General features: G+C 38.5%; 1 protein-coding gene across 1 annotated transcript; it reads right to left on the bottom strand.

The window, feature by feature from the left end:
- Positions 1-12,523: 12,523 nt before the first annotated feature.
- On the bottom strand, positions 12,524-23,747 carry GASK1B (golgi associated kinase 1B). Its single transcript, XM_061373506.1, has 4 exons — positions 22,665-23,747; positions 17,151-17,365; positions 13,440-13,666; positions 12,524-13,160 (listed from the first exon to the last, which is right to left on the bottom strand). Exons 1-4 carry the CDS (start codon positions 23,668-23,670, stop codon positions 12,953-12,955), a joined length of 1,656 nt encoding a protein of 551 aa, XP_061229490.1. The 5' UTR covers positions 23,671-23,747; the 3' UTR covers positions 12,524-12,952.
- Between the last annotated feature and the right edge of the window lie 1,902 nt (positions 23,748-25,649).

Below are 25,649 nucleotides of genomic sequence, written 5' to 3'. Positions count from 1 at the left end.
TAGAGATACAGTAGAAGAAACCCACAGAAAAGGAGGAGACAAAGGGAAATGTGTGCTAACAAGAGCCAGTGGAAGCACACAGGGCTTCATTAACAGCCTTCTGGTCCCTTAGGAGCACTGCTTTGCAACCAAACACCCCTGCCTGAGACAACCAGCTGGCAAGTGTCACTCATTCCAGACTTAGCTCCAAATCAGAATGGCCTAATTAAAGATTAATGCTTTTTAATTAATAACTACTTTACATATATGAGAGAATGAATCAAAATATTTTCATATTTTTACAGCTGTCTAATTGGATTGAAGTTTCAGGGGTTGCAGGTCTGGACACCTTATGACGACAGTTTTAAAGCTGATCTGAAGCTGTATTGTCAGACACAGGGCTATTGTCATCACCCAGCTGATCAGCTTTCAAAGCTGTCATCAGATTCTAAGTCATCGATAACTCAATGAAATTTAGGAAATATTTTTCAATAGTAACTTTATGCTTGTGTGAAATCTTCCAATTTGAGTTCAAAAAAATGTATCACCCTCACAAGGTGAGAAGTCAAAGGGAATCCAACTGGTTTAGTATGTCATACTTTTACTTTAAAATATATGTAAAATGATAAGCAATGGATGTTCATTTCAAGAACTGTTTCATTGCAGCATTTTATAACTATTTCGTTAATTTGATGTGGCATCTGAGACTATGTCTCCAATGGAAGAGAAATCAAGCAACTATATGAATGAGCCCAGAAAAAGGTATTATGAGGAGGCACCATCAGGGTCAGGGCTCACTTTTGCCCCTTGCAACACTTTTCCTTTGTTGTACCAGGCAGAAATAACTCCAATTTTATGACTAAGAGAAGTTCTGCTCTCAGGATTCATTGTGGTGCTCACACACACATTGTCAGCATGGCTTTTGTAACAAAAAAGGAAGATAGCTTTTACTTTTCAGATCCGTTTTGACCACTCTGAAAAATGTTGAGTTCAGAGTTTCTCAACGTCTCTGTGTTGTAGGAAAATTCACCTACAGAAAACTGAGCTTTCGCCAAGAAAACTGCCTAGTTTCTAAATGTGCTTTATTCATTCATCTTTTTCATTATTATATTTAGACTCAGTTTGCTGAATTATTTTATGCTTCTTTTTTGGCTTTGGCTCTGATTGACTGTTTGGAGCAAATTTCCTAATGATCTTACTCTACTTTGGAGATCAGAGATCAAACACACCGTGCTGGGGAGCACAGATTAGCCTGACTCTCAAGTGAGCATTCACTATCACAAGTCTGAGCCAAGGGTTACCACATTCCCTGGGACTACCGCCATTAGTCTTCAGGGAATGTTCTACCAGATTTTAAAAGAGGAATGACCTTAAGATAAAATGGCAGCACCCAAAGAGTTTAGATACCCTGTTTTAGCTGGAAATATATTTTGCATTTCTGACATGAATATTCTGCTATGCTTGATTCACACTACTTCACACCTAAAAAACTGCAGCATTATGTGAAATGTAGCATGTACAATTTAGCAGCTTTTGAACTGATTATGAAACCTGAAAAAGCAGAGACCTTTCCTTAGACAAAAAATTATATTACATATTTGTATAAACTCAAAGGTGAATGATTTGCCAGAAAGCATTAATGTCCTTCCTCATGAACCATATTAGCAATTTTTACTTTATCATATCCTTCTACACAGAAGGCTGCTAAATTGGTTTAGATGAAAAATAATTCTAAATTGTATGTGCAAAATGTGTGGAATAATGTTTGTATTGTTTTTTAAATGAAAAGTATCATTAATATAACATGAACCACAAGTGAAAACTTCATGTACAGATAAGAATATATGGTGTTTACTTCCTTGTGTTCTTGCAAGACCCTCAGAGAGTATTCACAAGATGTCTCTGAGGGGTACATTCTGTATCTGGAGTTAATGGAAAGATGTGTCACACCATGTCAAATCTAGCAATTCACTTTTATCTGTTATGCTTCTGAAAAATTATTATTTATTTTAGAAAGTATAGAATATATCTTGGGATCATTAAACATGTTGAAAAACCTTATGCTAAAGTTACTGTAAAGAACACTACTAAAAAGTACCATATAAAAGAGAATCAGAACCCCATTAGGAACACATAAAGAACTAATGTGGATAACTCAAACTTTCCATTCTTGTGAAATTATGCCCAGAGGTGTATTTAAATATTGTTAGTATTTAGGGAGGAACTGGGTAAACTGAGAGAGAACCTAGATACAACTTCACATTACCTAATCTTCCATTAGCTATCTTCTTTCCAAACTACATGGCAAGCCTCTTCTTTGCCCATGATTCACAATGTGAGAAATTGCCACAAAACACAGCATGCTGACTGGGCAATCTCCTTATGTCGCCAGAATGAAATGCTGAAAGTTGTATGCATACACGCAAGGTGGAGGAAATCACCTATTAACAGCTGCAAGCTTGGTCAAAGTGGTCCTTTTCCGAAGGATCCTAATGGTTAGAGCACACTTGTGAATTGAGAAGTACCTGGACTGAAATCCTTCACTGTTAAATAGTATTTGAATGTAAGTAACCTTTCTACAGGGCAATAAACCATTCCACTTGGGAAGGAACCATTACAATAGGGTTTTTATTTAATGGATTTTTCTGAATTTCTTCTGTGGAGCCCATTCCAGCTAGCACTCAGAAAATTAACTAGAGAACTTTACAGGTCAGAGCAGATCTCTGAAATCTGAAGGAACCAAGCTCTGGTCTCAGCAATGTTCATCATCCCTAGGAAAAAGATGCACTAGTTTCACTGGGCTTTAAGCACAGCTCATTATGAAGACCAACGGTTTAGGTTTACAAGAATTTCTGTAAATAGGAAAAGTTTTTTTCTCCACTGAAGTTGCATGCTTCATTTCTGTCCAGAATGCTTGAACAGATCTTGATGGTATTTGAATGCCAAGTGAGAAATGGGAAACAATGCTTGGGAATATGACGTGTAATTACAGAAGTTTCCCTGGAGCTGGAGGTTCAGGTTTAAACCTTACAGGACACAACCTTTGCTTCCATTAATGTCAATAAGGACTTTGTTATGAAGGCGAAACATACACAAGAATGGAACAAAATCTAGCAAAGCTAACCATATACTGTGTTGCAACACAATCTTATGGTTGCTTCAAAAACTGAGGCTGCTAGAGTTGCCCCCAGAGAGGTTGTCTGGGGGAGAGGAGATTAGATCCGGCTATGTGAGAAAGTGTGGCCTCCCTTTATCTAGATCCCACAGTGAAAGTCATCCAAAGTGCAGGACTTTTCCAGGATTTTGTCATCAGCCACTGGCAGGGAGGATGGCAACTTACAAAAACCTTTGTTCAAGGAAATTCATTCTCTTAAACACTCATCCAGTCCTTAAAAAGTAGACTAGCCATGATACTGAGCTCCATAAGTTGCTTTTTGCAAAACTGAATGAATATCAGGTCATGTTTTCAGACCTACACTTCTGGAGTATGCTTTTCTCTGATGATTTGTAGTCCCTCCTTACAAGGCATATTTGAACAGTTTTTGGCAGGACTTCTTCCCCATCCAAGAGGGAAAATGGTTTATTTACCCTTGCTAATTACACTATTACCTATACTTAAAATCAGGGAAAGTGCATAGGCTGAAAATTTGACCCTAAACTATATGCAGGAGGCAGGGTGCCAAGAAGTACTGAAACACATGTAAATTCTGCTTTCTTAGCAGGAAAGGCAGCAATTGTGAAAGCTGGAGTAAATCGATACTGGGTGGTAAAGCTGACAGCAGAAAATCAAAGGAATCTTAGCACTAAGGCAACAGTGTAACAAAAAAATAAGCGTCAGCTTTCCATGCCCATGCAGATTATCACTCAGATAAGACTGACAGAGGTGAAGAATTCTTTCCCAGTATGCTGTTGACACTGCATAAGCTTTACTCTGTTGTTCTTTGCCTTTTGGATCTCTTGCTTCGGAACACAAACACTAACAAGTTGACAAAAGCTGTATTTGCACATTATAGCTACTTGCAAACTAGCATTTCAAGTTCAAGTTTAGACATGAGCACGTAAAGCAAAATGAAGTGGAAAGCCATGATTTTAATGGGGATTTAATCTCTTGTGTTCTTTGAGCTTTTGTGGCTCTCAGAATACATCAACACTTCTGTCGCATGAGTTGCCTTATTGGCTTAGTTTATGCTGATAACAACCAAGCAAGCATTCAAGTATGACCAGGGCTGGGGCATCTCTCCTAAGAAGACAGGCTGAGAGAGTTGGGCTTGCTCAACCTGGAGAAGAGAAGGTTCCAGGGAGTCCAGGAAGCAGCCTTCCAGTACCTAAAGTGGGCCTACAAGAAATCTGGAGAGGGACTTTTTACAAGGGGTGGAGTAATAGGACAGGGGTGAATGGCTTTAAACTGAAAGAGGGAAGATTCAGACTAGATATAAGGAAGAGCTTCTTTACTGTCAGGGTGGTGAAACATTGGAACAAGGTGCCCAGAGAAGATGTGGCTGCCCCATCCCTGGAAGTGTTCAACACCAGGCTGGATGGGGCTTTGAGCAAGCTGGTCTTGTGGAAGGTGTTCCTGCCCATGGCAGAGGATCTTTAAGGTCCCTTTCAACCTCAACCATTGTATGGCTCTATGTTTCTATGAGTAGAAGCATAGGTTTTGATGGTATTTTGCACTCCTAGCAGCAAGTACTGTAAGCGCTATGCAATGGGGTATAAATCCTATGAATCAGCTCAGGCCCCAGCTGCCATCCCAAGTGCAGTGACTTCTGCAGCTGGACAGAAAAATCCTCATAACTCACTTAGAAAGCAACTCTAGAAAGCACCTGTTCAGGTAGCTGGCAGTGCACTGAGTATGGAGGAATCGCCAAGTCTGCTGAGCATTTCCTCTCAAGAAGGCCAGAAAAAGGCATAACAGCACTTGAACAGAACTATAACTTCTCATAATACAACTTTTTCAGGTCTGATTATTAAGAAAATGACACACCGCATTTTTAGTGTATGTAATAGGAATTTTTAATTTCCCCTTCCCTTTTATGCTACAAAGCCTCCTTCCCACTGTAATGGAAGTCTTGTAGTTAAAACTGCAACAGGAACTGAATAACTGCAAAAGAAACCGACAGCAGAAAAGGAACCCACAGCAGGAGGAATGGGCTAGCTGAGGTCCTCTGCAATAGTGATCAGTCAAGATGGAGCCAGCAGTAATTTGTGGATTGCCCATGTGATAACAGGTTTCATATTTTCTCACACCAGACTCACCACAGTTTATCTCTCACCTGTGCCCCCCTTTCAAAAATTCAGCTAGATACACTCTAATAATGATGCACACGAAATAAATTAGGAGACTCTCTCTGGGCATTTATGTAGCCAAGCTGCAACTGCAGTATCTGCTATAATAGGAATATTATATGGAGGGAAAAGATATGACAAGAAAAAAAGATGTTGCTTTTGTATTTGAAATCTGAGAGATGAGTGGTACTGATGCTTCACATCACTGAAGATCATCAAGAGAAAAAAAAAATAGGTATTGGCTGCAAAAGAGGCTTGCATCCTGTAGGGACCAGGTGCAAAATGAAAACTGCAGGTGCAGTGTTAGCAGTTTTCATCTAAGTGGTTCAGCTGCAGAAGGAGGAAAGGTTAAGCCTATTACATCAGCAAGATTTGAGTATCCTGGGTATTCAAACTTAGCTGTCTTAAGTTCAGTAACCTTCATATTATAGGCCAGTGACAGCTGTGATTATAGGATTGTCCATGTGATCACAAAAAAAGGTAGCAGAATGAGTGAATGGGAGTTTGGGGAGAGATTTGTTACAACTGTGTGGGCCTGAGCACCCTATCTAAGATAAAGAATCTCAGATGCTTTTCTGACACAGTGAGGGGTTTTTAAAGCTAGGTCTTGTCCTGCTTAACAAGATGACTTTGTCTTCCTTCAGCATGATCTTTTTTATAAGGCAGGTCTACCTTCTGTTTGGGTATCACCAGTTTACTGTGACTATGCCACAGCTGCCTACAGGGTATGCTTCAGTCAGTTTCATCTTTAACATTTTGACTGCATATTTCTTTCTCAGGAGACCTGAGGTAGGAAAAACCCTAGGTTATCAGAAAAGACCATGTCTTAGGTATGTGATATACCCATGTATATCTGAAAATTAAGATGTATGACCTGCAGTTGTTTCAGAGTTCCCAGAGCAGAGCATCTCACTGGACTGCCAGCTTTTACCATCTGTCAGACAGAGTTCTCACACTTCATAAGGCTGGGTTTCACACTGGTGCTATTTTCCTTAACAGTTAATAAATTCCATCCAAATCTCAAAGTGTTTTGCATAGCCAGCTGAAGAATACCTCTGATAAGCCGTGCTTGTACAGCTTAACAGACCTCCATGGAATGCCATGCTAGCTTTTCCATGGAACGAAATACAGATAATGTTCCTGAACAGCGAACGCTGAAACCAAATGATTAAATAAGAAGTAAATGTACTGCAGAAGGCTAAAAGGAAAATAACACAGGAAATAGCTACTGGAACTGAACTATTTTTTAGAGAAAGCCACTTATTTCAAAATCTGATTTAGTTAAATAATGGCATTGGTAAACCCAGTACCAAATACAGATAGAACAATCCATCGCATTGGAGAAAAAAGGTTTATGCATTTTGTCTGCATTTTGTCTTTTCCAAAAGAACAAAATCCAATTAACTGCTTTTAGAAAACTGTTCTTAGGCATTAGATTGTTGCCATCTGATTTCTTTCTTGTCTTTCACTGATGACAAAGCAGACTCACCATATTAAGCATCTCTATTCTTACAAGTAATTACATATATTCTCATAACTAGGGAAAAGGTCTAAACAGCTTACAATATTGTACCTGGTTGAATAGCATTCAGATACAAGGATACATGGAATTCCCCCCTGGGTCCCACCAATGGGCTACTTAGCCCACTAGTACTGTGGCAACTTGAGGTGAGCACATGAGCTTGGGGCAACACAGGTGGCCCCTTCCCCTTATATTCTCCAGCATCTAGAATTGTTGTATTAAGAATGTTAGAGGATGAAAGCTAACCTAATTCTTACAAAATCCATATGTAAACTTTCTGTCCTTCAATATGTCTAATTCCCTTTGAACCTCCTGGTACTATCAGTTTCCACAGTCCCTCATGGCAGCAACTTCCAGAAGCTCAATACCTGCTATGTGAAGAACTTACTTTTATCTGCTTAAAAGTGATACCAGTTTCACTGGGTGCTTCACAGCTCTGGTATTGCAGGATTTGCTGAATAACACTTTTTGTATTCACCTCATCCATCATCTTCATGATTTTGCAAACCTAAACTAGAGGCCCCTCCAGCTGTGGAAGCATGGTTGGCAGGCAACTTTTATCAATCATATTGGTTGTGCTGTGTTCCCTCCGCATCGCAACGACATAGAGTTTCTGACATCCAGCTTTCTCATCTTCAGATTGAAGAAATCTCTTCTCAAAAGACAGCTGTTTCAGAACACTTCAGTTGCTCTTCTCTCTACTGATTCTAACTTCAGTTCATATGTCTTGAGATGTAGAGACCAGGCTGCACACACAATTCAAGATTTAAAACCTCTCCAAGGTTTTAAACAGTGACAAAGTAAAGCCTTTATATTAATCCATACTGAAGCTCATCTGCTGGGTTGAACCTACTCAATTTCATGAGGTTCTTGCATGCCAAATTCTATACCCATGCTGTATCTCAGGCAACTCTCCTTATTTGTCCCTCTCCTAAGATCACATTTTGGTCTTAGAGTTCAGTTCTCTGATCTCTGAGAATATAGATTAACCTGACTGACCTAAACTGTATTATCTGGAAAGGGGATAATTCAGTGGAATTGTAATGAATTTACACAAATACATCTCATAGAATTTAGCCTGAAGTATTCAGTAATGTGCAAAAACAAATAATGTTTTTAATAAAACAAACCAAATTACTTTGTGTGGGAAAGAGAATGCTTTAAAATGTTGCAACATTTCTGTGTTTCCCATTAGTCTCTCTTGGATCATGGAAAAAATGTAAACTTAAGAGACCCAAAGTTCTTGGGCTACTTTAACTCTGTGCGAGTTTCTATTCGACATGGAATTCAGGGTCTTTCTCCTATTCCTGTACATACTCATGATCTGTTATAACATTTACCAGTCATTGACCAATACTTCTGTTCTGGCATTGTAAATGGGCATGGCCTTTTCTGCTCAATGTTTGTGTAAGCAGGCATTGTCAGAATGGCTAAAGAAGGCCGTAAATGCTAGTGCTGCCATAACAAGAAGCTCCACGGCTACAGTGAATCGGTTTAGTAAGAAAGAGTTACAAGTCTTGTGAGTAAACAGCTAGAAAATATTTCCACAGGAAGAGCTTCATAATCTGGTTTGGACTGTGTCTCTGAAGAAGCAGTTTCTAGGCCATAGCTCTTTCTAAACAGTATTTAATGACCCACATATTACATTAGTACGTATTCAGTTTTATTAAAGCAACTTACAGATCTGAACTGACAATCTGATGAAGATAACTATTTTATTTTGTATATTCCTGGACATTCTATGACAATAGCAGCAGAGATTCAAACAATTAATTACTTGTGATAATGCTCTTACTGTTACTCGTAAAAAGACAAATAAATTGACTTCAAAATTCCAAAAGAAAGTCGAAATTCAATATCTAATATAAAAATCAATAAAAATATCTGAGTTGATAATACTCTGGCAGTTTAACTCAGATAAAAACATATTGCTGTTTTTCTCTACAATTGTTAAGTAGAAAATTGTCAAGATTATATAAATATCTTAGCAAGGGAAGTTACTTCTTTCAGAACAAAAGTTTCATTCATAATGATGTTGTGTTTAAACTTCAACTTGTATACACCCAGCATTGGACTTACAATTCTATAAGGAAACAGCAAATCGTATGAACAACTTTTTATTAGCAAAACTGACCATTTTATAGAAACAAGCCAAGGTATATATACACATACATGTATGTTTGTGTTCACATACATGCACTTGCATTAAAGTGTTCCCAGAATTGCTACTGGAATCTTGTCCCTTAATGTACCCTAAATCTGTATTTGCTCATTTGAAACCATGGAATTTATCTTTTCTAACATAGTGCATTGTAGAATACACACCAAAAAAAGAAGGAAACTGCTCTCACGGTGCTTCACAAAAGTTTTCATGTCCTCAGCTTCTGAAACATTTAAGATTATTAAGTTGCTGGCAGGCTCCTGAGGAATTTTAAAGCATCTGTGCCTGTGCTACTTATTTTAAGCTCTGTCTTCCACTGTTATGAAATCAGCAAACTCTCTTGACTTTCTTAGTAAGTCCATTTCATGTGGTTCTGGCTTTCAGGCATACTCAAGAATAACATAACTGTCTTTTCCTACCCACAGGTTTTGGACTGTTGCCGTTGGTTACACCCTTCTGAGTAATGTGCGACATGAATATTTGTCTGATCCCTTATGCCCATAAATGGAAGACAGCTCAGCAAAGATGGCTAAAACACAGTTTCTTGGCTTTCTGTCAGTCACCACTATAGGTAGAGTAAGGCTTCTTTGGGTTTTTTCCTGTCGGTTCATATTACTTAGGCTACAGTGCAGGAATGTCAGTCCAACGTCACACTGTTTTAAAAGGAAGTGGACTGATTTCCCAATGAACTTTACTCCTGTTACTGAAAGGAGAGCAGATAGCTTTAATGTAGTAGCAGCAAATAGACAAGCTCTGCAAAGTGTTTCTTTTGTATTTTTTCACACTGGTGCATTTATACAAATGCTCTCAAAATTTACAAAATTCTTCATTTTTGTAAAAAAACACAGAACTTGGCTAGTATGAACTCATAACCACTATCGCAATCACACTTTGTGTTATTAACAATACTGGATTCAAGTATCATGCTCAATGGCAACAGGACAAACACTATGGAGAAATGGCACTTTTTGGAGTTCATTATCAATGCTAGAGAATTAGAAGCAATTTACAGTCCAGTTCCACTGCCCAGTCTCACAAAGCCTCTCTTGACTTTCCTGAAGACCAAAAGAGTGTTTGTATGCATAAGAAATACAGCACATCAACACAGCACAGAAAGCAGAGCCTCCAGCTGCACACAGGGCAACACTAAGATGCCATTGTAAGGTGAAAGAATTATACAGAAATCTTTGCCCTAGACCCAAATTCAGACATTCAGAGAAAATATTCCCTCACCCTTGGAAAGTGTCATGCGTGCATCACAGTTTGCCTGGCCATTTGTTCTGGACTCACTGGTGCCTGCAGCAGCTCTGAGAAGACAGTGCCTTTATGTGCCTTTCTAGTCCATATTGGGCAGCACAGGGAAATGCACCTATCCTTCTCCTTGTACTTTTCATGTAAGTCTAGATATTGTTTTGGCCTGTAAATTAGCTTTAATGAGAACTTGATCTGTATGCCTCTGACACCAAAAATGTCTAGTAAAAATTACCATTCATTCCCTAAGGACATTCATTTGCAGGATTTGTCTCCAGAATATATTCTCTTTACAGTTAACGCTTTTCATGCTTGGGCAAATTTTCAAGTAATGCACAGCATCATGGCTATTTGAACCTCTTAAACTCAGGACTACCAGGAGACATTGTTCCAGGTCAGCTTCGGGGCAATTACTAGCTGGCAGTTACATTGCTGCTTTAAGAGCTGGCACTGAACTGCCAGGCAAATAAAAAAGGATGTATCATGCTCAAGGAAACAATAGTCCATGTCCAGAAGAAATGGAAAAGAATGCATCAAGTTATCACCATAAAAATAAATTACCTAAACTGAAAAGATAAAAATTCCTGATTTCTTTCTCTTCTTGGGCAATGAGTCAATTCTGGAAAAAAATACAACTGGGCAGTGTGAGGCAATGACTTGGCATCAAGATGTGTGGTCTAAAGATAGAAAGGGAGAATCTACAAGGCAAAGCTCTCATGGCACTTTTTTCATGATCAGGTGCATTCTTGTACCCTTACTTAGCCCTTATCAAAGTTCAAAGCAGCTGAGAGACATGCCTTTCTTTTATTCCCAGTAGTGAATAATAATCCATTTGAACAAGTATTTAGCAGGAAGAAAACTGATAGGATAAAGAATGAGATAAATTGATCATAATGATCATCAAAAAGTGAAATTTACTGCAACAGCAATTCCATGTGAAATGGATCCAGCTGATTATTTCTTTCTCTAGGCTCTGTTCACAGTGCAAGCTCTAGTAATACTTTTGTTTCTGTGGTAGAAATTGCCTGGCTAATAAATTACAATATTTTAAGAAAGGGATAACATGAAAATCCTATAAAATTCTACTTTGGTGCTATTAAGAAGTCCAAGGCACTCTAAAACATGTCCTCTCAAGGCAATTGTTAAGTTCTAGGAATTTTTTACAAATTTATCTGCCTTTGCTGACAGAATAAAAGACTATTTAGATGGCAAGCTGTTAAAACTTTACTAAATATTTTAACTCTGCTTATACTGAGATCTATTGCTTCTAGTAATGCAAGTATTGTTAACAGCTCTTCTGATACTAAGAAAGAAAATCTATTTCAGCTGCAGTGGAACTGTAGTTACTTAAAACATTAAATTCATCCATCCACATTAACGTTGACACAGAGCATTTTAGTTTCTCATTAATATCATTACACAAGCACTTTAAAAAGTATTTTAAAATCTTATACACCCTATATTTTTTTACTATGCATAAAGAAAAAAAGTAGCTATGAAAGTATTCAACTTCTGCCATTATCTTATGACAAGAAGATAATAGATATTTCTCTAGAAAGACAGTATGAGTATTTCTAAATAGATAAGTAAAAGGTATATGTCATGATAGACTATAACAGTTTGTATTTTATTTCTGGAGTAGATGAAGGTTAAGAATCCAAAGTGCTTATCCAACCTTCCCCAACTAGTTTACCTGCAGCAGTACTTGGGGTGAATCATCAGCTAGAATCATCCCCCTGCAGTGGTCAATCTTAATGGAAAAACAGATCCTGAGATGAGCAAGCAGCACAAATGTTTTCTGTGCTGAGTTTAACAACACTCACATCCTTAGTAGGTCTGCTTTTTGATAAAAGTCTATAAAAATATTGACAAGAATGTTGCAAAATGTACACTTATTTAGCACCATGTTCACACAAGGCTAAAGGCGAATTTCTTTTTTAAAACTAATGGTAATAAAGGACAATTCTGTGAGTTAACCAATAGACAGTTAAACAATAGGCAGAACATCCACCCGTACATCCAAACAACCTGTACTGGAAATAGTACACTGTAACAAGCAACTCATGACAAATTGTACTCCATACTGGACAGGTAAAAGCTTTCTCAAATTAATTATTGTTGTTAAAGCCATGTTGTTCTCACTGTTTTAAATTTCTCTCATGTCCAGTGCAAACACTCCTACATTTAAAAGTCAAATTCAGTCCTCAGATTTCAAAGATCAAAATAAAATAAACCAAAATAAGCCTTTGGAAATGGTGGCATTTTAATATTTATAATCAAAAAACCCAAAACAAATTTCTGTATTAGATATGTTTCAGTGAGATGACAGTTTTCATCAATGCATTAAGTGCTTAAAAATATCTGCTCCCATTCAAATTTGCAATAAAACTTTCACTGACATGAATGAGGAAAGTAAGAGTAATCCAGCTTAATGTATTGAAAATCCCTTTGCTAATTTTCAAACAGTTTAACAGAAGTGTTCATGGTACCTACATTACATATCATACCTACATTACTTATTGTACCAGTTGGTTATTTTTCATTTATTTCACTGGTGACATAGAAGAGACTGCACTGAGATGAGCTGTAGCTGACATTTAAATGTTGCTCCATGTAACATTTCTTACTTAAAAATACACTTGAAAGTCTGGGGGAAGAAAAATTAAATAATCCTATGAATTAAATTAATTTTACTGTCCGGTTTTAGTTCATACAAATTGTTTTAAAGACTCTCAGACAGAAACAATACTGCTTCATTCATTCATGGGCAATACTTTGGCTCCATGTGCATTTATATAAGTAAGAAGAATTTTGGACCTTCTTTCTATTACATCAATAAGCCTTTCAATCCCATTTCTGCCTCCTTGGCTTTCCCAGTATATTTTGTCAAGGAACAAAGACTGTAGCAGCTTCTCACGTAAACGCTGACTCCTCAGCACTGAAACTGCAGATTCCGGGAATCTGGAAAAACACAAAGAAATTCATCAGCTCTGCCATTACTCTGAATTGTAATATTTATGTTATGGCTTAGCAATCAGTTCTATGAATATAGACTGCGACTCAGCTAAAAGTCCATATACATGTTAATTGTACCTTTTACAGCAGTGGGATTACTCATACACTTTTAGACACACTCTGTAAATGTCTTAGGCCAATGATATCTATTTCAGTAACTTAGCATGTCTCCTGCTCAAACTGGGAAGAAAATATCAATCTTTTTACAAAATTAATAAAACTTACTCATTGATTCCTTGCAGTATTTTGAAGTCAAGATTGTCCTCATTTCTGTCAAAGAAACCCTTATTGTCTATAAAGACCAAGTGCCTCTGGTCATGGCGTCTCTGAACTATATGTGTAAGGTGAACAGCATCTTGATCACTACATTTCAGCTTCAGTCCTTGCTGCATGCAGGAATCCTCCCTGAGAGGTTTGAATCCACAGCAGTTTCTGTCTAGTCGACTATAGATCTAAAACAAAGTACAGGAGAGTGCCAAGTGAAAATGATATCAAAGTATTTGGGGCAAAGTGTCACTGTGAGACATTGCTCACTAACACAGCTGACAGACAAATAAGGTCAGGATAAGTATAATTAAAGTCAGCAGTGAAATGGCATGAAGACCTGGTCCCCATACTTCATGTATTGTCAGAAGAAATTTCTCAGACTGTATTTCATCCATGCTATAACCATGATTTCTGTCAGTAGAAGTTCTTTGGAAATAGTGGAACAATACCACTGCATAACTGGAATAAAAAGATGGTGAATACAATCCCATCTTTTTCAGAAGGCTGCAGTTTTTTTACATTTTCTCTGCTGGAAAACAATAGAAATAGCACAGCCTGACACACACAGAGAGGGTCTCCTATGTGGGACCTAACAGACTAATAGAATGCAAAATAATTGAAATATTAGTAAGGGGCACAGCAAACCACCAGAAGCTACAAAATGCAAGAAGAGTACATTTATAATCACAGAGCAGACTCCCTGAGTTACACTTGGTATATACTTTAATGACATGACAATCTAGGCTATTTTTTCCTATATGATCCCTTGCTTATTCATTGCACAGCACTTAACGGGAAGGAATACATCTGGTCTAACTTTAGTGGTGTAACTGTTAAGCCTCTCTTGTGACTTAGTTGTTTATGTTCCCTTTCATAAACAATGACAAGAGCAAGGCACCCCCAGAGCAAAGGATGCCATTTTAGGATAACCATCTAATACAGGAAGAATAAATCACTCCTTGAAAGTGCTTCTACCCTTGTTGACAAGATGGGAGTAAATACACAACATTGCCAGGCCCTGAGCACACAGGTAGGCCTTAATTGCCCTGAGCAGCCTCACCTGGGACCTACACACACACACCACCACTGCCCATGAGTCCCATTTAAGCTCAGGCCTGAAGCTACAGCCTTCCTTTGAGCCCTTAAGAGAGGTGGTGTCTGCTGCTTGTCTTGCTACCTGATGCTGATGTATTGCTGCTTGGGATTCCTGTTTCTTTGCATTAGAGTTGTCTGTGCCTTACACTTACTGGGCTATCAACGGACCTGCAACTTTCTTCCTTGTTGGGTTGCCTCTCCTGCTGCTGACCCTGCCTGTCCTGCGTGCAACAAGGCTGCTCTAGGCTCCAGCTCCTGCTGGCAGGTGCATCTAAGTCTTAATGAGTAGCTTAGCAAAGGTAAATAATTATTTCTGTCCTTGTTTGTTGTATGTAAACTCTTCAAACTGCTCTAAGCATAAAAGCATTACTGTTCACATAAAACCTCTAAAATTGTACTTTTAAGTTTGTGGCCAGCAAAGTGTTAGGACTCTTCTGCTGATGTAGAGCTATACCGTGTGTTGAAAAGGCCTCTTGATTTTATTCATCAAATGAAAGTCTGAGAGTTATTTTGCCTTTTCTTAAGTATGTAGTGCTATTGCCACTACTCCTGTTAGCAATGTTGGTTTTCAGAAGTGAAAATCCTGATGAAACAAACAGATTTCTCTTCCTCTTTCTCATTTCATGAGCAATATTCAGCATCTGCAGGTACCAGAGCCCTGCTTGCTTGCAGTATTCTAGCTCACGTGATCTCATTCAACTCATATAACGGCTTTGCCAAAAGTGACGCAGTCCCTCTAGATGCTCTTTTGATGTATAGCCCTAATTCAGTTGCACCACACTTTATGCACATTAAATAGATGAGGAAACCATATTATCACAGACAGCCACTTTAAAGTATCTTGCATCATTCCTGTGTTAAGACAGAATGATGGGAACCCTGGAATTGATGCTGCAACCTTAATATTTTACCATTGTTTTTTGTCATACACTTACTTACATGAGAGGCTCAAACCCCAAAAATTAAAAGAGCCATTTTACTTTTAATGACCTTATTTTACTTGAGTTATTGCAGAAAGAAAGTAAAAGTCAGCTATAAGCATTTTTTAGCCTGCTCCCATGTTTTATAGTATTTGAAAGTGGAGATTAGGAACACACATCACAGGTATCAAACTTGTTCTTCTGAGGGAAGTAGATTTAACAGAGAATACTTTTCATCATTTCTGAATGGCTCGTGAAGCACAGATTTTATTTTTTTTCCTCAAACTTAGAACCCCTTCTTGGCATTTTTTGGTTTAGAGCCTCCATGTTCTACTGCTGATAAACTTTAAAGTTAAATCTGAAAGAATCCAGGTAAAATTTTAACCTTTAAGAACCATAACATCCACTTTCACTCACTTTCTGGTATGCATGTTCTTGTCTGGTATGCAGCTGGTGGTATGCATTACTCTGATACCAGCTACTATTACAAGTGTAATTTTTTTTGTCAGGTAAAGCTCAATCCTGTTGTAATTATTTTATCCAAATGTGTCTTCTGGATAATAGGAGGTTCATTATGAATAATGAAAACTTGTCTTAGAAAACCTTAAAATTAAAATCAACACAGAAATTGAAAGAATCTTTAAACTGTTCAACAAGAAGACAATGGCATGAAAACATTGACATGATCTGTATTATTCCTATAGGGGCATTACTTTAGTATCAGAGTAATCCACATATGACTTTATACTTATTTCTACGATTTATTTGCTCATAGTGGGACTAAAGATGGAGTCATTAGATGGGTGATAATCTATTTTTAGAGAAGACCCAAATGTTCTGGGTAACATAACGAGCCTGCAGAAATTTAACTAGTGCTAGCTGAAGTTTTAAATAAACCAGCAAGTGCTGCAGGAGGCTCAGTCACCTGGACCTGTCTTAGCAGGTAAAGACAATTGGAAGTAGTGTTGTATCTCAGGAAGCCATAAAATTAGCTTCCAACCAGGTGTTCAATTCAATCCTTATTACAGGGAGTGCATTAATACTCTGCTAGCTGCTGTAACTGTAGCCACTCGTGATCCTACAGGACAGACCCCTAGTCAGGTGTTATTTGGAAAGCTAATGATTATGTGCCATATGTAAGTAAAGAACAGCAGCCATATCATTCATCAATTCCTGCTCTACTCTTTCCCAAGTCACTGGCTATATTTTTAAAAGGAAGGAAAATTAGCCACTATAGCTGTTATCTTGATCCAGATTTCAGCTGACCAAAACCATTTAAATGACCTCAGGGGACTGGGGAGGGGCAGGAAGCACCACTCAGTTGAAAGAGGCTTACAGTGGCGAACATAGTCACAAACTATATTTGAGGAGACTAAGGAGTCAAGAAGAAACAGTATGCCTTCCTCAAGGTGAAGTAAAGCAAAGAAAAAAGCCTTTGCTTCCTTTTTTTTTAAGAAAGTGACTCAGTCAAGCTCCTGATCTCATTCCCTGATTATAAATCTAATTTTGGATATTTTAATCTTAAGAAACAAATGGGAAAAAGTTCAAACTGTACAAATACCTCTCTTCCTCATTGAAAAATAAAAATAAATAGTCTCCTATGTATGCTCATATGACTTTTGAGGCTGATAGTTGCATTCAGTAAATGTTTTACCTGCAGAAGAAAATCAAAGAGTGCCATCTTGGACCATTCATGATGATGGATTTCAGTACAGCCCCACTCAGCTTTTGGAACTTTACCATTCTGCCAGCATTTCTGCTTCAATAGCTGCTGATATTGCCCCCAGGTTAATCTCACTGAAGAATGGGTACTGTTATCTGTTGGACTCAGTGATGAATCCCAGAGAATAACAGGACAGGCTTGACCATCTGAAAACAGAAAAACAGATCATTAGTATAGTGCAGTACTGTCTTACTCAATCATTCTTTAGACGTTGCTCAAGATCAGCAATTATACTGTATCACAGATGTGGCAGGGAAAATGGCCATGGACTAATAACTTGACATCCTTTGGTTAATGTGGTCTTATTCCACATGTAAAAGCAGATACCACAGGAATGGAAGAACCATAGACATCATGAACACCTTCAGCATTCATATGGGAGGCTTTCTCTGTTTGAAGCAAGAGATGAATGTACAAAGTCATATATTAAACCAGATTATTAAAAAGCTTATAGATAAAGAGTCCACTGTGAGATAATGAAGTAATTTCTCTCTGTTTCTAGTGAACTGATGATGATTTTTAAGAGTTGAAAACAAATGTCAAAGTATTTTTAATGCACAGTGCACACAGAAACACAACAGGAACAAACCTCAGCAAAGAATTTAAAATTGAGCTTTCCCAGTGTAAGAACTGATAAATATATTTCATGCAATATTAAAAAGAAGCACTGAGCACTCCTGAAAACCAGGCTTCTTCCACTGAGGTGCCTTAATAAATATTTAGGAAATTAGTTTGTGAAATCTTACCTATTTCCTGACTGGCTCCATCACTTTACAATGAAGATCACTTTAGCCAAGTCAGGCGAACTATCGGCTAAACTAGTTTTCCAAGCCAGTTGGAGAAAGTCTACATAAACACTGGTAATTGCCACAAAAAAAAAAAAAAAGGACAGCTTTCTACAGGATCAAGTCTGATCTATTATATCTCAAATAGCAGCTTATGTAGCTATTCATGAATTCTTCCACAAACCAAATACATAAATGGTCTCCTCTCCTAACAAAATAAACATCTCCTGTCTACGCAAAAGGGACATGATAAACAATAGTAATATAAATACTTGAAAAATATGAATAATATCTTGCCAGTTTCCATTAAGATACAAAAACGTTTTTAACAGACTGAGGTTAAATACAGGAAATGTTTGCATTTCAGAGGAAATGGGAGCAGAAAAGATGAGCCAAAATAAAATCTTTCAACTCTGTAGCATAAGCTGAATTACAGGAATATGAAACAGCAGCTTCAGTAAAGAGCAGTGACTCAAATTTTTGACACTTGCAGGAAAAACAAAGGTGCTGAACTAAAGCAGATAAGTGGTCTGATTCGTAGCTGCATGAATTGGCACGACACCACTGAAATCAGTGGAGCTTTTCTGATTCAAACCTCATGAAGTCAACTGAATGGTGAAAACTAAGGGCTGGCTAAGAATTAGAGCTTCCAGACTGATACAGCCAAAACTGAGGAGGCTGACTACGCTTCAGATGAAGTTCATAATAAATGTCCATAATAAATGTGTTCTGCATGTGCTTCTTTCCGAATCAGCTTTATATATAAACTCAAGGGGCTCCTGCCTTTCTGTTGCTGCAGCTGCATTTCACTGAATCTTGCCCTAAGATGACTTCATTTTATTTTCATCTGCCATTTTATATCTATGTATCTACTTCATTATTTAAAGATGATCTGCAAAATTGTATGGGAAAGATTTTTAAAAACTTGTGTTGGAACCAGCCTCCCAGTAATTCATACACATTTTTAAACATCAAAACATTTCTAAAAACGTCTTAGGCCCTTAGGAGCTACTTGCTCAGGATATTCTAAGTTGAATAAGGTAACACAGATGAAGCCTCAGACTGCTGAGACTAGACTGCCTCAAGGTACTCGAACTGCTTCATGTGCAGTTAAGTAATGTATCACTGCATGGCGGCTTCAACATAAGCATCACGGTAGATATCCACACCCCACATCAGTTCCAAAATAGTTCAAAAAAATTTCAAACGTGCCCATGAGAACATCACTAAAAAGAGCAAATCTTCCATGAGGTACTTTAAGCTCTTTCTCAAACTCTTCACTGTTCACAGTAAAGCAGTACAGCTTACCACTGCCACATTTGAAAGTAGCAGTTTAGTTGCCCATGTATTAGCAGGAGAGGAAAACTTAGTGTGGAAAGATGAGAGGGACTGACATACAGAGGGGGAAGGAGAGTGGTTGTCAGCTTGCAGTAGTTGAGGCCCTCAGTAAGAGGCATAACAAAACTGCACAGCAATAGCTGTATATTTTGTACCAAAAGCTGAATAATAAGCTCAGTCTTGTTGCTATGATACAAGGAGCCAGAGTCCTACCCCTACAGCTGCCTGGTGCAAAGCAGACACAAACCAGCTCCAGCCTGTGTTACTGCAGTTGTAGCTCAAGCCCTTACACTGGCGTCATCCTACCCTCCAAATGCTGCTGCTGAGACATGGGCAATACATGCAAACTAATTCTGGTGAGGCTGTGGCACCAAGCAAGGTCACCTATGTCTCTTCTGTTCCTCAGGTTAGGGTGGTAAAATAATGAAGATTCTAGGTCCCACAGTGTTAACATGACTATCCTAAAACTCAAACACACAAGGGTCAGCCTCAATTTTCTCCACATAAGGCACAGTTTTAGAGAAGCATAGAATGGTTAGGGTTGGAAAGGACCTTAAGCTCATCCAGTTCCAACCCCCCTGCAATGGACAGGGACGCCTCACCCTAGACCACGTTGTCCAAGGCCCTGTCCAACCTGGCCTTGAACACTACCAGAGATGGAGCATTCACCATTTCTTCGGATAACCCATTCCAGTATCACAGTAAAGAACTTCTTCCTTATATCTAACCTGAACTTCTCCCATTACACCTCATCCTATATGATTATTTCTTGTTGGCTTACAGACTTATCTTTCTTTATAGGTGTTTTGGAGCTCTTGACATTTTTCACACCTTGTAGGTAGAAACTGGAATAATGACTGCTTGGATATGCCCATAATCTTGCTCTCCTAGTCTGTAATACTCCCCAGAGGTTTTGTTTGCCCAATTCGTTTACATGAGGGAAAAATTCTTTACAATGATTGTGGTAAAACACATGCACAGGTTGCCCAAAGAGGTGATTTATGTGCCATCTCTGGAGATATTCAAGGCCAGGCTGGATGTTGTTCTGGGCAACCTGATCTAGATGAAGATTTCCCTGCTCATTGCAGGGGGGTTGAGCTAAATGGCCTTTGAAAGTCCCTTCAAACACAAACTATCCTATGATTGCCAAAATATGAGAGAATTATACCTGATGGAAAAAAAAAGATAACGTACAAAAATTTGGTTAGCACTTAAGAGGGTTTACAGCCAGGGAATGGAAGGGCAGCAGACAGAGGACTTGCACACAGTATTTTGCTAGACTTCAAAAAAGGAAAAATCAGTGGGGGACTTATGAGAATAGGGGAAACAGAACCTGCACAGGGATTTGCTAAGCAGGTCTTTGAAACTGCTTTTGACAAAATGAATGACAGTTTTGAAAAGCCCATTTTTTTAAGATTTTAATGCTACATCAAACATGTCCTGTTAGATCACATCACAACTGAGGCAAGCTAAAGGGATCTGTAGTGAAGAGAGATGTCAGCCCAGAAATTGTGTACGTTCATACAGACGCGCACAGTCTCTTAATCCTGCATTGCTTTCAATTCCATGTGAATAACTGTGATTCACAAAACTTTATAGTGCCCACCTAATCTTAAATGCCTGTGGGTTATAAAAATGAGCTCACTAATTGTTCATACTATTTTAAAGAATATATTTTTGCTCAGTTGCTCAACACATGGGTTTTCCAGATTATGCCAAACATAAGCATGTAAATAGAAATGAGTGCAAGTAGGCATTAGGCATCTGAAATCCAGCATATTTCCAGGCCAAAGGAATGGTGAGAGACAAGGTACAGTAACTGTTCTGAATGCTCTGCTCACCCTTTAGCTGGAAAAAATGAAGTGAGACCAAAATAACATTACTTCTCATCACCTAGCAACACTCTTCTTGATATAGGAACATAGCCAGTTATGAGAAAAGGCAAATTAAAGAGGGCAGAATAACACTCTGTCCCAGACAGTCCAAAGCATACTGTAAGGTGACAGACACTGAGCAACACAATGCACAATTAGCCTAATAGCAGTTTTCAGAGGCTTGCAGTCTGTCATCTCTGCAGCCACACTCTGCAGAGTTCCTCCAACCAAACTATCTTAATGCCTCATGACTGCCCTGTAGCAATAAATCTTGTTCCTAAAAATAAAATACACATAATGTATCTTCCATTCTCTGGAAGTATGAATAATATTCAGAAGCCTCCAAACTGTTTTCCTAGAGATTCATTCACATTATTGTACAGGCTGCCAAAGGGGAAGATCGACAAAGCAGGAAGAAACTGGAGATCACTGGGTCATCTTCCTGCTGTCAGATTTCAGAAAGGCATTCTTACTTTTTTTGTTTTTAAGCAGACTGATACAAAACTATTTGGTATAAGCTAGATTCAGCAGTAAGAAATGAACAGCAAAAACATAACCAGCCACTTTAGCAATGATTCATTAAAATGCAACGTATTCCTTTTGGATCATGATCTGTGACTGTACAAAAATAGCAGTTAGGCTGAAGACATGTTTAACAAGATAACAATTTTAGAAGTTACATTACATGTCTGAAATCTACCTTTAATTTCACTAAAGGTTAAAAATCAAATTTCCAATTGAAAACTTTATGTCAATCATGTAACAGGCATATTGAGAGTATTACTGTTTATTTGCATAACATATAGATGTGTGTAGTGAATCTCAAAACGTAACAGCAGAATTCACTGAAATGTAAGTTTGGTTTAGGGAGAGGAAAGGACTTTTAAAAACATTTTAAGCTCCCAGAGGCATTAGTATCAAGTCTCTGCAGGAAGGTCCCCTACCTCTTTGAGTAGGTTATCTGACTAAACAAACCCCCTTTCCTACCACCTGTTTGAGATGAATTCTTGTGCTTACCTTCAACAATATTTCATTAAAGCCAATTCTAAACAATGAGAAAAACAACCAGAAATACCCACCAAATCACAGGTTTTTCTGGATTTTTTTTCACCAGTTTCTCTCCAGGCAGCCTGTACAACATCATGCAGTCTGCAGATGACTCCCTCTCCTTTTTTCTCCCATTCCAGACTCTTGTGGATGGGAAACTGCTACTGCCCTCAGCAGCTAATGGTATTTGATTTAAACACTGAGGTTCTGCATCCTTTGGACAGAATAATTGCACTGCAGAAATTGCATACAGACACCAGCTTTATTTCCCTGTAATGATGGGGTTAGTTCTCAGGCTCGCAGGAGTTAAAGGTCACAGCTGTGGCCCCATGGTTAATGCAAGAGAAGGAAGGAAGCCTCAGCACCCCACCTGCAAGCTGAAAACCACAGGATTGTGTTACCTTGGAAGAACTCTGATCTCCTGCTTACAGAAGGTAAGCTCCTGTTTAGCCCCAAGATCCTATCCAAATGAAAGGCAAACACCTCGCTGATGTCGAGGGGTCTTTTGATGATGCCACAGTGTCCCTGATTACAAGCAGTTCCTGTCGTGCTGGTACCTCCTGCAAATACTACCCGGACTGCTTTGTGAGAAGATACTCCTTGAATGCTTACTATCTGAGAATCTGCTAGCATGCGCATGTTTAGGATGTCGTCTTTGCTCAGCCAAGGGGGAGAGCTCTCGCTGTAAATCCTGATATTGCTTTCCTCAGGCTGGGGTTGTGCCTTTATAGCTTCAGAATTCCCTCCAGGTCTCCGGTGACCCCTCTCCCTGATTGCCATTCCTTTATGCCTATGTTCATCTTTGTGCTTTCTTGCTTCCAGGGCTATTGGTACTCCCATTGTGCCAGCAGCATGCGTGGCCTTCCCTGGTTGTGGGGCAAAGGCCTCTTCCTGGCCAGTAAAAGTGGCTTTTGGAAAGTACTGCCCATACGACAAAGGAGTTGCATGTTTCTTCCTGCGCTTTGGCTTCACTGTGCCTCTGATGTTGGCAGGCTTGCTGCGCTTGGACCTCAAGGTGATATAAACTACATTGGGTGGCAGCAAGGTCCCATTGCCACCAAGCTGGGGTTCCTGGAAATTCGGCGGTGACAGGGTGCCATCCAGTGGGATGCCCAGAAAAGGAGTTTGGGCTGTATCTTGGAGACTTCTGGAACTGACCTTTTGGTGTCTTCCTTTGTGTTGGGGTAAAATGTGACCCACTTGACTGACAAGGAATCCCAAGTAGATCACGCACGCAGTGCCCACTAGCAGGTTCCTCCTTGTCCTTGGGCGCCTGCAAGTCCAGAGTCTCAGCAACCGTGCAGGGCACGGGCAGCAAATAAACAAGTTTTTGATTTTACTTGGCTGATCAAAGGTGGTCATTTCTCTAGTGAATCCACATGGTGAAAACAGCATAAAGTCTTCCATACATTCCAGACAGAATGATGATGCATGATTTCCCTTCCCCAATTTCTATTTCTCCTTTTCCAAATAGCTTCCAGCATGAGTGATAGACAGAGGCTACTGATATGCCTGGGAAAGAGTTTAGCACTAAGGATGCTGACACTCCACCTTCTCAAGCCACTGAATTCTTATCAGCCACCACAGGGGAAGTGACTGGCTTCAGAGAATGAATGGAGCTGGCTGCGTAAGCAAAGTTTACTGACTTGTAGCATAAAAGATCTGAACTATCTCCTTTGCAAACTGCAAAAAGAAAACAGCAGTATTTCATTACCCACACATGGCATCTGTGGTTCTGTATTTTTAAGAGACAGAAGTTTTAAATGAGACAGCATGCATCTAGAAATATGTCAGGATACATCTTTCACTTTCTCATTACAGTATAATTAAACACCAAAATAATTAAATAGAGGCTCAATTTGTAGTCTCAGCTATCTGTTTTCAAGCATTAGAAGAAAAGCTTGTCAAACCCAGATTATCATCTTTTTCTTGTAAGACAAAGCCTTCACTAAACCTCATGTTATGGAAATGCTGTAAATTATACAATATTAACCACCAGTAACTGTAGTAGTTAAATATGTACATAGTAATTTAAAAACTCATTAGTAGTGCCAAATTTCCCTAGTTGAATATGAATATAGTTCACATAATTCATAAACAATTCAAAATTCATTAAAGATGAAAGATGGTTAATTCTCTTCGCTCTTGTGAAGCATAAAAAGGATCTAGCTATAGATTTTTCAAATAAACTGACAGGAACATATATCCTCTCAAAGAAACAAAGGTAGAATAACTGCATGTTGTATATATAGCTATAGAAATATAAAATCTCTTACCTATTCAGCTTGACACATCCTTTGTTCTGGAAAACTCCTTAAGTTAATAAAAGTAACTTAGTAAAAGCTGGCGTTCTCAAAGTATTCTAGCACATATTTCAGTTTTAAGTGTAGCTCTCATCTAGGTCTTTCATTGCTGCAAGCTACATACCTTTTGGAAGCTAACTGTACTGAGAGGTGGTTTGCATATGAACTGCTATAAACTTACATGAACTCCGTGTTATTAAAAAAAAAAAAAAAGCACAAAACAAAACCAAACCCCAGCAACTTCTATTTTCAATTCTGTAATGAAAAGTCCTGTTAAGTATGTGCCTTCCAGAAGTGCATTCCATCCATTTCTAACTCCTGAGGGCCCTCTAGTGCACTACACGCAAATGTACTGCAGAAATTCCCACTTTCCATGCTTGGTTGTTTTGGTTTTTGTTTTTTTTTTTTTTCATTTAAAATAAATCCCCTGCCCCCTGAATTTTAGAACTGTTGGTAATCGTATCTTCTTGTGATGAGAAATGAAAAATTGATAGTGGCTTTTAAAATGCTATTAAACATGCTATTAAGCAGCTCAGGAGTGCTTCCTATTTGTGCTTTCCAAAATGAGGCATAGCATAGTCACTACACAGCTGGAAAAGTTGAGACAGAGAGAAGTTAAGAGCTTGTACAGAGTTAAGCAGCTAGACACTGCCAACGCTCAGACTTCTGCCTCCTTGCCTAGTCTTAGTGCAAAATAATATAATGTATATGTTCTGTGAAATTCAAGCTGAAAGAAAATATTCTCTTATCAATTAATACTAAAGGGAATAGACAGTTAAAGAGTTGGTTTATGTTTTAGATGGGTCCAATCTGGATTTATAACTTTGTGATTGGTTTTTTTCACTGAATATCACTTTCCTTTTAGTCTAAATATGTGCTACCGAGTTCAGACTCCAGCAACTGTGCCTGTTAACCAGGAAAAGAGCCTTCATATCTTTATGCTTTTTTCAAATCTGAGGAATAGAGATTGTAAGAAATCCCTCGGCCACTTAAGTGGTTTGTTGTTTGGTGTGTTTTTTTTTCTTCGTTCAAATTTGAATGGACATATCCCAAACAAAGATTAACTGAAAATGCTCCAGACAA

This window comes from Neopsephotus bourkii, unplaced genomic scaffold (assembly GCF_033783945.1).
Source record: "Neopsephotus bourkii isolate Nb327-2 ecotype Australia unplaced genomic scaffold, CSIRO-AGI_Nbou_v1 NB_168, whole genome shotgun sequence".
Classification (NCBI taxonomy): domain Eukaryota; kingdom Metazoa; phylum Chordata; class Aves; order Psittaciformes; family Psittacidae; genus Neopsephotus; species Neopsephotus bourkii.
This window is presented reverse-complemented; position numbering and strand designations above follow the sequence as displayed.